The sequence below is a fragment of the Venturia canescens genome, chromosome 7 (genome assembly GCF_019457755.1).
Source record: "Venturia canescens isolate UGA chromosome 7, ASM1945775v1, whole genome shotgun sequence".
NCBI classification, from domain to species: domain Eukaryota; kingdom Metazoa; phylum Arthropoda; class Insecta; order Hymenoptera; family Ichneumonidae; genus Venturia; species Venturia canescens.
Window position 1 is genome coordinate 1,894,320 of NC_057427.1, and position 14,962 is coordinate 1,909,281.

The following is a 14,962-nucleotide window of genomic DNA, read 5'->3' on the forward strand; positions in this document are numbered from 1 at the left end:
TCTCGATCGAGTCGTTAACTTTATTCGTTTTTTTCGTCACCACCGAGTGCCAAGATCATTTCTAAACTTTTTTTCGACACTCGGCAATCGCCGGGGCTTTCAATCGGCTTAGTTGCTTCGCTGATTCTACTTTCTTCGATTTTAATCGAATAATCTGATAAATTTTCGACATTTGACAGCAACTCTTCGGGACGAATAGTCTTTCCTTCTGTCATTGCTTGGCACGATGTTCGGATTTGATTATCCGCGGAATGATGATTTCTTCCGATGGACTCGTCGCTTTTAGTTGCTCTTATGGTTTCGACAATCCTCGATTTTGGTGATTCTCCCGTCAATTTGAATGGATTTTCCAAAATTTCGGAGGCTTCTTCTTCGACCCTCAGGTTCGAAGAAAGTGAACTCGACGAATCGGGCATCGGTTCGATCGCATTTTTCCACTCTGATATGCTCTCGTGTCCCCAAATACGTTCAATTTCTCCGTTTTTATTGTAAACGATTTTATTTTCCTTATCGAATTTACACATTTGGTCGCGAAAGTCTTTCATCCCTTGACGAATCTCGCTCAACTTGGTTGGAATTGAAATTTCTTCGCTTTCCGTCACGTCGATCCCCGGATCTCCCACGATTTCGGCTTCTCCTGATTTTTTATCATCGTCCTCGATTCGGATCGTTACGGTTTTGGCTTCTGAGGAATTTTCCACTCGAACGTTTTCTTCGGAAACGACTGGCCGACGGTGCTCCATCGTTTGAATTTCTTCGACAAATTTTCTAATCGCACCGTCCTCGCTTTCCATGATTCTTTCAGTTTCTTCGGTCTTCTCATCGTCACTCGAACCTTCGCTGTCCGATGGCGTTGCCAACCGGGCTTCTGACTTCGCGCATTTATTCTCAAGAACCAAAAGTTCTTTGCTTTCTTCAACCTCGGACGCATCTTCCTCGATCTTCGCACTCTCCTCCGATCCCTCGTAAACTGGCACGATGCTTTTTCGCTTTCTCATCAATGCTTCAATAATTTACGAATCGTTAAATAAATTTTCACCGAATTATAAAGAAATTTCATCGAGTTGCCAATTACCTTGCACACTTTCGTTGATTTTTTGCTGCTCGGCTTCGATCCACCTCTTTCTCTCGGCCATTTCTTCCTCGTGTCCTCCCCGTTCCCTGGGTTGAAAATTAATCGATTCATCAAACGTCATTCCACTCGTATTTAGCCAGAGTATCGAGTTCCGCTTTAAAGTCGATAATTGTCAGGACTTTTTGTAGATTTTCGAAAAAAAACATACCAAGCTTCGGCACAAGCACGGTCTCTCGGAAAAACTGGTCTCTCGTCGAGGTAATGAAGCTTCTTGCAGCCCAAAATCATGGTTTTTCGATAATTCGCGATGCATTTGACGACCGGATTTCCGGTCAAAGTCACTACGCTCAAAGATCTCATGGAGCTCAGAACCTAAAACTCAATCGCGTTTTTACGATGCAAAATATATTTAAAAACATTGTCATCATGGGATTTCTGAGTCGCACAAAAAAGAGATTTTGAGGGGAGAAACCTCGGTAACGCCAACTGGCTCGTCGAGACGATTGTGTGAAAGGTCGAGGATCGAGAGAGCTTCGAGCAACCGAAGATGTTCGATGTCTTCGAGGCTTTGTAAATAATTGTGCGCTAGATTGAGCGTATTGAGGTGCTTCAGTTGATCGAGATTTTCGATTTTCCGTATGGTATTGTAGGACAGATTGAGCGTGTCGAGTTTACTGAGAGCCTCGAGATTCTCGATTTTGCTTATGAGATTGTGATGGAGATAAAGACACTTGAGCTCTTTCTGGTTGTCCAGATTCGCTAATTCTTGAATACCATTGTTCTCCAGCCACAAGGTCTTCAGACCCGTGTATTTCATGAGGTTTTCGATGAAGGAGAAGCCTGAAGAGTCATAACGAGGTCTCAGCGACGTTGAAACGAACGAGAAAACGAAAACGAACGTTTTTTTTCCACTGACCTTTGTAGTGCAGGAACAAAACGTCGTTCAGGTGGGGAGTCTGATAAAGGCGCTCTTTTTTGCAATGATCCTTTATCAGTTTTTCTGTCATTCTGCAAAATAAATATTTCGATAGTGACGATATTGAAGAAGCTTGAAAATTCTGTTTTTTTTTCTGCATAAATAGCCGACTTTTTGTTCCATTCATAGAATAAAAAAATGTTTTCTCACCTAATCCCATGCTTTTTGTCATCGAAATCGTAGATTTTGTCTTGGACGTAATCAGGTTCTTCGTAATCGTCGTCGAGGCTCGAATCATCATTGTCGCTCGGAGCTGCGAGACTTTCGTCGTTTTCATCCGTCGGACGACCCAAATTTTTTCGATTTTCTTCGAAATGGCAGGGGACCGCTTCGCGCTTGTTCAAATCTGTGTTCGCCTCTGAGTGAGTAACGGGCATTTCGTGTTCGCTGTTGGTTGTCGAGGGCGTTTGAGAGTCGAGCAGCTCGAGATCGAGTTTGTTCAAAGCCTCGTTCTTTTCTCTCTCAATTCGTTCTTTTTCGATGGCGATGATTTTGATAAGGAGCAGGGCTTCTTCCTCGTTTTTCGGGATTTCGGAATTCCTCTCCAATTCGTTCAACATTTCGGCCACGTCCATTTTTCGTTTCGCGAGTACCAGGCTTTCGGTGGATTCTGAAAAAAGAAAAATAACGTTATTCACGAAGCGCGATTCGATCGAGCGAACAAAGTTTTTTTTCAATTTTTCGACACTTTTACCAAATTGACAGCTCGGCTGGGGGTTAAAGCAGGTCAGGGTGAAGAATCGAGTCGCAGCAGGATTACGGTTCCGTAATTCGTGAGACGTTGACACAAAATTAATTGGCTGGATCGTGATCGAAAGTAGTGTGCGAGGCGCGTAAGTGGAGAAATTTCGGACCGCGAAAAATATTATTCGAGCTGGGGGTGGAGATATAGGTCAGGGTCAGTGTAAGTGGATTTCGTACCTTAATCGGGAAGAGATATAAGGTAAGAAGACTCGACGACGACGACGACGAACGGTATATCTTCAAGGTGGTCTGTCTTGGTACGATTCTTCTCTGACGGCGTACGAGGGACACCTCGATGATAAAATCACAGAGATACGATGCGCACTCGTGAAAATTCAATCTGTCAAAAAAAAAAAATGGAACGTTTGAGCGACTGTCTCGTGTTTGAGAGAGAAGGGGGGGGGGGGAGAGAAAAATTGCGAGAGGGTGAGAAGAAAAAAGGTTGTTCGTTCGTTCGGTCGGGCGAGCGAGGTATTGGGGGCTTGCGTAATCCGCCGGAAACTCGCTCGTCATGGCAACCGTAAACACGCCGCTTGCGCGTAGATCGCGTGCGTGTGTTTCGTATATCGCCAGTCGCGTTGTTTTGTTCACTCTACGTTCGATGGAGAACTGACCGTTTTGTTCCTCTCCGTTCTTCTGCTTCTTTTTCTTCCGATACTAATTTTTTTTTTATTTTCATTCTTTTATTCCACATGCTACTTTGACGATTCTTCATTTTTTCCTCGCTGTCTGTTTGACAATTCTCTCACGAGAGTATTTGCCACAGAAATTTTCTCCGCGGCGGTCGCCGTAGTAAAATAATCCTCGCGCAAGATATCTCGATGTGCGGATACTGCGCGTCGGCATTAATTCACTCGACAGTCAACGATCGACGAAACGATCAAATGCTCACGGCAATAATAATAATACTAACAACAATGATAAAACGACGAGTTATTTCGTCCAATGGGATCATCGATCAGGACATTTTTCAGCGTGCTTCGTGCCCGTATTTTTTTAATTCCGTGCTTCGAGGGCGCGCATTTTTTCCAATTTCCATGAGATGCTCTTTCGGGCTAAATTATTCAAACGAATATCGGCTTCCGGTGAACCGGAAATCGGCCCTCTATAGATAGAATTTTCTCTCTTTCTCCCTCCTTCCATTCCTTTCCCTCGCGTCTAACAATCGACGAGAAAACATGCAGCTTCAGATCGCTTCGAGATCACGAGAGGATTATTTTATCTGCCACTCCTTCGCTCAGGTCTAACGCCTGGGAATATTATTGCAGAGGCTCGGGAGCGCGCGCGCGCGCGCTGGAAAATTCATAAATAATTGATACTCGGGCGAGGATGGTACTAGCGACCCTGAGACTCGTCGATACGTTTGAATAGCGCGGATAGGTCGAGCCTTTATTGTTTATATATCGCCGGTGGTTCGTGGCTTCGGAGCTTGCTATAAATTCTATCAAATGCTTCATTCATAAATTTCAATATCATTTGGATTCGCTGCGTGCGAAAATTGAGCGTTCGAAATTTTCAGTTTTCATCATTTTTATTATGGAATATCTAACACCGAAGTCAGCCGTTGGAGATATTCCGCGGGAATGGCCAAATGAGGAGAATTCATTGAACAAAAAGAACACTTTTTTCTCACATTCGGGACGAATGGACGAATTTATTTCTCGAATAAATGGCTGAATTTCGCGAACCTCGAGCCCTTTCGCAAGTGTGTGCCACGATTCGTCATCTCCGAGAACCCACGTGGCCTAATCGTCACATTTGAGCATGCAAATAATAAATGTGATTGAATCTTCCGCCAACGGATTTTTCGAGGGAGAGGAAAACATGAGGACTCCCGGAATAGAAAGTATACCGTTAAGGCCCACGCGGACAGGTAGGAATCGCCGATTTTTATCAGCCCGCTCGAAAAACCGTAGAAAGACAAAAGAGCCTTAAATAATACGAGCTCCGTGCTTCTGGTACGAAAAAAAAGTCTAAAACTCAATGCCAAATCATTTGTACAGAAAATTTCTGGATTTTTAGAGTTACCGAAGGGCAACTCGGGGCAAATTATTGTTTTCCCAAAATACTAGGACGAAAGGGTTCATCCCGAACGAAGTAGACGAAGAAACGGGCAGGCTCAAGCCCCAAAAGACGAACCTCCTTGCGTATCGTAGACTTGACGTTGCACGACTCATCCTTTGACCCAGAGAACATCGAGGCACGACTCCTGGGATGAAGCGAGTCCCGAAGCGATCTTCTTCCGCCTTGAGATCGATTCTTGGTCGCGACTCGTCTCAAGCAGCAGGTTACTTGGACATGGACGCTTGGTTATTCGGAGAAAGAGAGAATCGACATTGAATATTCTCATCTATTTTCTCGATCTTGGATACTCTCGCCGGGGAGGATGTGACAGAGGAGGAGACGAAGACGAAGAGGCAGTGAATAAAATGAGAAAAGCGAAAAGCGAATGGTTGATGAGGCTTGGCAAGGATCGGAGAAACAGATTTCAGGCATTTATCATTCGGGAGATCTCTCTTCGATTTTCTCTTCTTTTTGTGAGAGAGAACAGAAGTTATATTAGAAGTAGCGAAAGGCGAAAGACAGAAAAAGTTCGTACACTATTTTTATAAAACTTTCGTCGATTTTCCATCTTTTCGAATATCAGTCGATTTGCAAGGGTGTATGATCAACACTGTGACAAAGTTCGTTGCAAAAAAGTAGTTGGAATTATCTACTTGACGAGGGAGATGCGAAAAGTTGGGGTCACGAATTTTCTAACCTCAAAAAATGACACATTTCAACGCGTTCGGTCGTTCCATGACTAGTCAAGTTTGCAACTACTTTATGTTGATTAATTTCAAGTCTAAATTGTTAATAAAATTAACAAACACTTACATTGAGAATATTTTTATCACAAGAATGTAATAAAATGCTTTAAAAATATCATAGACGATAAAATTTATACTTCAACTTGACTACAGTTAATGATCGCGAGTCCGACACTTCTTCGAGTACACATAACCTAGAAAACATTTTTATTGTGCAAAAGAAAGTTTATTAATCGGTGTAATGGCACCGAGAAAAAGGGATGGTCAATTGCCTGAAGTTCAATCGCAGCTGTAAAATTTTTTGACAATTAATATTATTGTGAGTTCTTCCGTATTAGGGTACCGTGTATTAAAACTCAAAATTGTAAATGTAATAATTAAAGTTTACCGCAAAAAAAGTGGATCTTCGCGTACTTTATTGAACCGCACCACGAAAGATCGAAATCTTTTTCTATTTTATTTCTTCATTAGATCGAGCCACAAAAGATTTGAAAAGTCGATTGGGAGGGTGAACAACGATGTTTTTCGCAAATGAGGAAACAAATTTAGTCATTTAACCGTACAGGTTAGCATGGAATCGAAAAACATGTATGGATGATATAATTGAGCGCTGTATATATCGATATCTTCAAGGAGATCCTATGACGCACAAAGTGTCCGCGTTCTCGCGCATTATTTCGATGCGAGCGTCACCAGGGCCTCCATCATTTATCAGTCGACCGAATTTCTCCATCGTCAAGCGTCCGCGAGATCGAGATCTGTTTTCGTCCGTTAATGGGACATTGTTGATGGAATATTTCGTCAATTCTATAACCGACACACATACCATCGTATCTTCCCGGCTCGGTGGGAGGGGCTCGTTTGTTGTCGATGAGTCGATGCGGCGGACAGTCACGTATTTACGATTGCATCATACGATGCGACGCCTCGCGGAGAAAGACGAAAAGAGGCGTTCGAGAGAAATCAAGATGGAGAGTTTTTGTTGTTTCAATTCCTACGTAACTAAAATAGACGACGTTCGAATGTCATTGGCCGTAAATGAGGATCGCATTTCTAGAAGCATCCGACACATTCTATCGAATACGAATCTCGAAACGGTAAGTTTATTTAGTGTGTCAATGATATTTCTAGTGAAATTACGTCATTATGAGTGTTCGAATCGCTTTTATACGATTACGCTGATGATGATGGATGCTACTTTTCTCTCGATGTTGTGTATCGCCCAAGTTGGACCGCATTCCACCAACACCCGAGCTACGACGCTCGTCGTCGCAACATTCGAGTGCATTGCGCCTGCTGCCGGTGACATGTGTGTCTTCGAACGCTGCGTTCCACAAGTAGTTCCGGGGTAATCGGCCGAGCGAGAGATCGCGATGTATCGTACACGTACCTCACTTTTACGAACGTCGTGCACGCTCAGCTTGATCGAAGAACGAGGAGGAACACGTTGGCCTTGACCGCCGACGGTCAAGACTCGGCGACCATACTTTGCGTTTTTTTTATTGCTCTTGGAATTGCTTTCTTCTTTTTTCACCTCCTGCTTTTCATACTTGCACTAAATTTCGTCACTCTGACCTCGCAGACAGCACATTTTTTTCATCCACTCCATTTTTTTTATTAAATTCACTTTTTTTAATAGAGAAAAATAGTCAGGACACTTCACAGGTCACGGAGACAAACTTTCTTTCAGTCACAACCAATGCGAGCGGGTTCTCACAACTCACGTCATTTCGATCACACTCGATTCTTTGTCGCGTCAACTAGTGGGATTAAGGGCTCCGGCGAGCGGTGTGAAAAACTAATGTATTTTCAGGAATTCTGTTTACGTCTACGAAGATAGTGTCATGTTTTCGATAAACGAATTAACTGGATATGAATATTTACTCGCTTCCCAGCTCAAAAAGATCAATTAAATAAAGCGAGATCCATCAATAAAATGACTAAATTGCGATGAAAAAAAACGTCAGTCGACAATATGGAACTTTTATCGAAACAGTTTGATTGTTGAATTTTCTGTCGTGTCGTCAACGCGTTGGAAAGTACTGCTTATTTGTTTTTTTCGGTTTTCAGCCAGCTAACCACTGAACGGTAAGTTTTCACCATTTTGTTTCTCTTTTTGTCTCGACGCACGTCACTGTGCGCAAAGCGCAACGATGCCGTTCGAAGTTCGAAGCTCTTTTGAGGTTAGGATTGTACACCTAACTTGCCGGGTGTCAAAGTATCCGAAATAAAAGAAATTGTACTTTCACTACTTTTTAATGCATAACACCCGAACATTTTATTGCCCAATTGACGATAATCTCTGATTAAAAATTTCACATATTTGTTCGATCGATCGCAACGATATTGTGATATGACAACATTGTACGGAGGTCCTCGCGGACCGCGAAGCGTTGAGATCGCGCGAAGAGCGAAAAAATTGGCGAGAAGCTCTGACGTACAAAATGTGCTCGATTCCGAGAATTTGAACAACTTATAGTGAAAGATCTTTATCGCGCGACTAGTTCTTCGGCGCATATGTACGAGAGAGATGAAAACGGACCGCTCAATTATTTGAGATGACGATTATTAGGATCGATAAAGTTATTACCGTGGAAGGAGCATCGTTCATTTCATTTTGGTGAGGCCGCGAGAAAAGAGGTTAGTTTTTCAGGGAGAAAATTAGCACAAAAGCACTTCTATCAAGGTTTCTCGTCGGAAAGGTTATCCTCGGAATTTTGATTCCTTTTTCTCGTCGAGTGTGTGCAGTTTAAAATTGTGAGAGTGCTAAAAAGATAAATTAAAGGAAGACAAAAATTTAGAACAGCTTCTAAAAAATGCGTGTTTGTATACAGCTGAAAAATTTGAAAGTCAAATTGCGTTGATCTTTTATTCGCGCGTATACGGATTCGCGAGACTGTCATTGCAGTGACGAAAGCAGAGGGCCATCTTGAATAAATCGATGAGATATCCAAATTATTTAGAATGCCCTGTGTCTCCGTCGGAGTCTCATGTATATTGTTTATTTGGTCCTTCCACGGCATCCGACGTGCGTACATGTTAAATGGATATTTTAAAAACATACTCACGAACATTTTTCGAAAGATCGAGCTTCGACGTACGGTGGCCATGACCTCGCTCTGGACTGCTTTTTCTTTCGCCCTCTCCAGTGGTTCGTCATCTAATCACGTTGACTAAAATAACGAAGAAATGAAGGATTTTTTTTTTTTTTTTTAATGGAGAAAGTCAAATTTACAAATTTATTCAGAATTAAATTTCCCTTCGAACGAAATATAAAATTGTAAATTTCGGTGGAACGTCCCATATCCGTCGAACGTTGATCTCCGAGCTCCGCACTGTTATTCCTGTGCGCGTGCCTGCAAAAAAACGGGCAGAAATAAGCATCGAATTTAGGTAAAAATGCCAAATTTTTAATTTCGTTACTTTTTGTTTTTTATAAAAATTCAATTTTCTTCCATTCTTGAACTCATTCCAAAAACGTTCGTAACAAATTCTCAAAACAGTTTTGGAAAAAATTTCGAATATTTCGAACGAAAAAGCTTTTTAAACGACTAAAATTCGACTCGGTTGACATTTCATTATAAATTTTCTTCGAGTTTCCTTCAGCCGTCTTGAAACGACGTCCTTCACGTTTTATTTTCTCGTAAACATTCATGATTTGATAACAAAAGAAGTTTTTCTGGCTCTGCAAAGTGGCGCGAATTATGGAAATTTTCGTCAATGAGAACATTTTTGATCGTTCCGCTGCTGCGACAGTTTCACAGTAATTTTTCACCTCCAATTCGTGTGTAAGGTATATAGAAGGGTGACGACTACGTGATTTTTGCACCAACTATATTTTTCGAAAATTTCAAAAGACGAAACTTACTTCGAAATAATAATTTTATTAGAAATATTATCGTTAGAGAACCAACATTTTTATACAATTTTATTATAACAAAAAACGTCTGCAGAGTTCATTTTGACTAGCGCCGTGCAACAGCTGCTGCTGCTGCTGTAGATGTCACGGCGCCACTGCTGTTTACAAATTTTATAGGTTATGAAGTGAGTTTACTGTCCACAGTGGTATTGCAGTTGAGGAAAATGAAAAAATCAACGACAAAAAAGTTTACCGAAATAGAAATGGTCGTTTTGTAAAAAGTGACAAAAAAACGTGGCGAAGCAAACGAACGACAAAATATGACCAAAAGGTCGAACCAACGTCGCGTGTGAACATATATCGAGTGGAGCGTTGCCAAATAAACGTTACCAATAATCCATTTGTCGTGCGTAATCTGAATGATTTTTCGTCAGAAATTTTTTAATATTTCAGCCGATTTTCAACGGTAAGGTTCAAAAACTAAAATACGCGTGTATTCTTGAATATATCCACGAGATAAAACGATCGATTTTTTTTCCCGAAATCTTGGATATAACCAACGAAAAAATTCAATAACTTTTCATGCGTGTACGACTTTCACGTGCGGAGTGACTAGTGTCAGAGAAAAGTCGATATATCCAACAATGAATTTGCTGCTAAACTACGTGCGGAAACTAGCATCCAAATTTAGCAAATCTATCCAGCACGTGTTCGTCTTTGCCTAAAAAAAATATCGTCGCGTAATGTTGCATAGCGAATATTAATCCATCTACAAATTCGATGATTATGGAAGGAAATCGAGGTGGGAATTGAGAACGAGTCAAGTGCATTTTTGCTCGTTTAATGGCGATGCTGAATGACATCTCGTCAGAGAGAGGCCTCGTGACCCGTTTAACGTGCAATGTGTGGTGTTTCGAATTTCGGACTCGGTTTGCGTCACTCGGGAAAACAGTTTTCGACGATTTTTTTTTCCCAAAGCCGCATCTCCGTTGGTTTATTTGACTCGTCGGATCGGAAGGTCGACAAAAAAGGTCGAGCAGTCGGTGGGAAAGTGCGAGATAAAAAAAAGTCGAGAAAATTTGGCTGAGTTTCGCAGTCAGGGAGGGAGTTTTCGTTCGGTCGGAATGACCTTCTCGCAGTAGACGAACTCGGCGCTTTTGAATCTCATAATTTTGTAGGTCTAACTTGGTAATAATGGATGACCTCAAAAACGTGAAAATAGCGATGCACATTGAAACGGCTGATTGGAACGTTCGGTTATGACTGTTGATCGCGGTTGGGAGTCGCGATGATGCTGAGCTTTTAAAACTCGCTCGTCAAACATCCAAAGGAGTTTCGATCCGAGCGATGCGATTTTCGACCGAGAAAGAGGCTCGCGGGACGTTAAAAATGGGTCGGTCGTGAACGAGGTGTGCAAAACAGTTCGTTGCGAAGCGGGCACTCTGGCATTGAAAGAAGACGCTCATCTCGGGTGCGAGCGCTCTTGCACAATGTTTGCGCATAAAACATCGCAGTTGCTCTGCCTTTTGACGTAACTCGGGAATTGGAATTCGGGAGAAACGACGGCGGCATTTCATTCGAGCTTCGTTCGACTGACTCAATTAGCTTAGCCCGAAGCCTCTATTTCTAACGAGTCTTTTCCGTCGCCATCGCTTTTACCGGATCGCCGTGAAACTCTGCGAGGCTCGGACCACGCTTTACATGAGACATTTATACGGAACGCAGCTCGCGTACTTATGCATAACGCGCTTAGATGAAGGCTTATGTAAAAGATCGACGATCGCGGTGTTCTTCCGACATCGAATAAATAAATTCGCATGCGATATTTGCGGGGATGCGGCTCGGGCGATCGTCAAGGCTCAAACGGCTGCTCGAGCCTTTTTTTCGCAGGACGTACCAAAGGCGCCTGTCGCCGGACCGTTATATATACATAAAGCATGAAATCGTCGCACTCTATTTAGATCGCGATTTTCTATCATCGAACGGGTACAAAGTCTACGGGATTCGAGATCGACACCGACCCTCGGAATCGTCAATTACGCAAGCGGACGCATTTTTCGCCGCTTTTTCCGTGGAAAACATGGAACAAATTTCCAAAACGAAGCTCACAGTTGGACCGTGGAAAGAGGAATGGAATCGAACGTCGTTGAGCAATTACCAGCCCGATCGAATCGCCAATTTCGCTTTCCATTAATCCCTTCATTTTGGTGGACGCTTCGAGAGGGAGCTCAGCCAAAAAAAACAATCCGTGGATGAGAAAATTGTTGAAATTGAATGATTTTTCAAAAATTAACCCTACACCTCATGTGCCTTTTTTCATACCCTCAACCTCATGACCGGGGTTTGAACGCACCCCACTCCTTTTCTGCTTATAAATCCGGTCCTACGATGCTGAACTGACTTTATCCTACACCATTTTCTTCGTTTTTTTATAACGAAAAGAATGATATACGATAAAACTAATTTCAATTGAATTTATATATAAAAAAATCGGTCGATAATCAGTCGATAATGTCGCTTGTTAGGACGGGAGCGTAGTTTGAAGTTCGCGTGGGGTGTGCTCACACCCCAGTCATGCGTTCTAGGGTTAAGGGGGTAGGCGGCCCCGAGGGCTGAAAACACGCTCGCAACCAAACCGAATTCGCTCGGTATACTGAACGGGGGTACAAAACCAATTGCGTACTGATCTGCAACCTTTTTTCTGTCAATTCAAGGTAGACCATGCCCGCAGGATCGCATTTTACTCTAAATTGGCTCGATTTTTACTCCCTAATTAAAAATATACTCACTTGAAATTAATGTCAGAGTTATCAATTCGAAATTGTAAGTAAATCTTTTAAACTCATCTCGTGACGAATGATATTACAAGCCATTGATTTGTCTAAACCCCAAATTTCATTCGTCCCCGGCTAAAATACTGTAGTTTTTTACGTCAAAATCACTAGCAAGACAATCGTCTTAAGCACATTTATGTAAATAACCAATAAGACGAACCCTTTAAAATTTGATATCCGTGTCGGTCGACTACCCACTTAAACTCTGTGTAAATTTCAAGACTCCTAAGAAAATGGTTTCGTAAATGAGCTACCTTAAACTTGAGAAAAGCGCTGAAACGAACGAGAAGTCCACAAAATTTGAGGAAAATAATTTCAACGAATGATTGAAAAGAAATGAGAAAATAATGAATCCAGCTGAAATTCGCTTTCGAATAATTTTTTTAACAAAATCTTCGTTAGTGGTGTTCAGAGCCCGAGATTACGATTGGTCTTCAGTTTTTTGTGATCGGAAAGCCGCTTCAGCAGGGCAGCCTGATGCGCCGTACGGGCCCATCGTTTATGGTCGACTCTCGCGATTTTTAGTTGAAAAAACTCGATGATTCGCGGTCAGGAAATTCGATCGATCGAATACACTGAATTTATTGAATTTCTGATGAGCAAGTAGATTGGAAAAATGATCCATAAAGTTTCTTTTCTTGCGAATTGTCGGGAGGATTCGATTTTTAGTGGATTGTGATCGGCGGTGGAGGATACGAGCTAACCTTGATTTTGGCTGGAGACCTTGGAGACTCCCGAGAGTTAGCCGCGATTAGCATACGTTTACATTTCTTGCCCCTTTTATATCTCGTTCTCTCGTCTCAGCGATTTTTGCAGTCTCCCGAAACGGAGGGCCCGCGCTGCGTAAGTAGTGCCGCGAGCGATGACATTGGTGCCGAAACGTCCTCGAGGCGCGTGTGGCGGTCCGCGGAGCGATTCAGACCCGCCGGATTAAAAATCCTCGACGGATAATTGGCCCCTTGAAAGTGAGAACTTAATAATGAAATATTTGGTCCGTGGGTGCTGTAATGGAAATGAATTTATAGAAAGTGACCGTCGTCGTTCTCCGTCCCGTCGGCCGAGGACCCGGGGCAGCAGGTGGGAGCAAAACTCTCAAAGTGGCACTCGAAGCTTGACAGTTTGCACCGTTTTGAGGGAACGAGAAGAATCGCTTTTACCAGTCGAAGCTTGTTACGATGAAAATAAAATTCATTTTGTTTCGAGGCCCAAACGAGCGAACGCAATTCAACAAGTTTTTTCTGCGTTTGTCGAAAGGGAGATGAAGTTCGTAACGCAGCAGGGAGAAAGATATTCGGCTGAGAAAACGAGACGTAGAAGCTTCGCTTTCGAATGGGTTTTGCCCGGCGAGTGTGCGTCTCCTTGGTGTCTCGCTTTTCCCGTTATTCTCCGGTATCCCCGGCATGTCAATCGAATTTGTCTTCTAAGAGAGCACCGCGAACAGGATGCGCGGCGGCTTCCCGCGAGCCTCGTCTTTTTTTTCGTTCGTAACTTGTTTTGTTTGTTGCTCAGCCTCCCCCAAAAAATACCGCTAGTTTCTCGGAATCTCGCGCAATAAGAGGTCCGGGAAGCATCTAAACGCAGGCGCGCATCGAGCTCGAATTTCGTTTATAACCATATGATTGACGCGGGCTGGAAAAATTTCGAGTTTGTAGCCGAACGATGTAGAATCACTCGAATTAAATTGCTCCAAATAGCACTAAGAAATTCGCTTTCTCACGAGCCTGCGAAATGCGGTTGTGAAAAGTTTCAGCGAGAAAATACGAGCAGCCGCTCACGAAGGTTGGCTGTGATCGCGATGAGAAATTCAGCTCGAATTAGTTCGATGTATTCGGGTCACAAGGAAGCCAGGGAAACGGAATTAGAGCGCTCGCTCCGTAAATGACGTTGATGTTTAATTCAACGTCGAGGCTGATAACGAATCCGTGAAATTCATATCGCGCCGAGGGCTCGCGAGGGACTCGATGACTTTCCCTCCCTCACCCCCGGCGATTTTGGTAGCGACGAGCCGACGCTGAACGCGGCCGGTATGAATCATTCACAATTGTGCTTAACGGATTTTCCGAGAAATGAAAAAAGAACGGCCCGGCGTGGAGACACGCGCGGAAGGCACGGCGGTCACGTTTATAAGATCGTTTTCTAGAAGATTCGAATTCGCTTTCTCACGCACCACACGGGAGAAATGGGAACACGAAAGCGAACGAGATTAAAAGAGACTGCGGGTCATCGTGATTGCAGCAGGATTCTCTTGAGGTTTTAGTGACACAACGTCTACCACGTGTCTGTCTCTTTCCACCTCTCTTTCTCTATCTACGTACGTATATGTTGATTGAATGTTCAGCATATAGAATCAAGTGGGTCACTCGTACTACGAAATCTCATTCGATGCCTGCAAAAACCATAGTTTCGTAGCTCTGCGTAAACACGATTTCCATTGCATTTACCAGCACCATTCTCCGAGTCTCCCTTCATCCGGAATTCCGGGAAGCGAATTTCTTCGAGAACATATATAACATCACGCAACAAGATTCTCAGCTCGAAGCCCACCCCAAAATTCCGTAATGAAAATCCGTTGTTAAGATTAATTGAGATTCACGGAAACGAGGATGTTCCCATCGCTCCGAAGCTCTCCGCGGTGCGGGAACCGTTGCTTCCTTTTCGGTAAGC

At 43.0% G+C, this 14,962-nt stretch overlaps 2 protein-coding genes and 1 long non-coding RNA gene across 5 annotated transcripts in view; 2 read left to right on the top strand and 1 right to left on the bottom strand.

The window, feature by feature from the left end:
• dtr (defective transmitter release) lies at positions 1-7,051 on the bottom strand. 3 transcript variants are annotated; one of them, XM_043423115.1, is made up of 8 exons: positions 6,996-7,051; positions 2,973-3,135; positions 2,202-2,661; positions 1,992-2,083; positions 1,548-1,915; positions 1,284-1,447; positions 1,076-1,161; positions 1-1,003 (listed from the first exon to the last, which is right to left on the bottom strand). In XM_043423115.1, the coding sequence occupies exons 3-8, from the start codon at positions 2,624-2,626 to the stop codon at positions 21-23; spliced, it is 2,118 nt and encodes a 705-aa protein (XP_043279050.1). In that variant the 5' UTR covers positions 2,627-2,661; positions 2,973-3,135; positions 6,996-7,051; the 3' UTR covers positions 1-20. The 3 variants fall into 3 exon arrangements, with proteins under 3 accessions (XP_043279050.1, XP_043279049.1, XP_043279048.1); XM_043423114.1 differs by having other exon boundaries at positions 6,746-7,012; XM_043423113.1 differs by lacking the exon at positions 6,996-7,051 and adding an exon at positions 6,432-6,567.
• On the top strand, positions 3,131-6,006 carry LOC122413053 (uncharacterized). The gene is made up of 2 exons (XR_006261482.1): positions 3,131-4,668; positions 4,818-6,006. It is a non-coding gene; the product is annotated as an uncharacterized lncRNA (long non-coding RNA).
• LOC122413040 (facilitated trehalose transporter Tret1-like) overlaps positions 6,386-14,962 on the top strand; it is a 25,477-nt gene continuing 16,900 nt past the window's right edge. Inside the window, exon 1 of the mRNA XM_043423116.1 lies at positions 6,386-6,702. Within this exon, the coding sequence (XP_043279051.1) occupies positions 6,394-6,702 (309 nt within the window). The 5' untranslated portion in view covers positions 6,386-6,393. The remainder of the gene's footprint in view (positions 6,703-14,962) is intronic.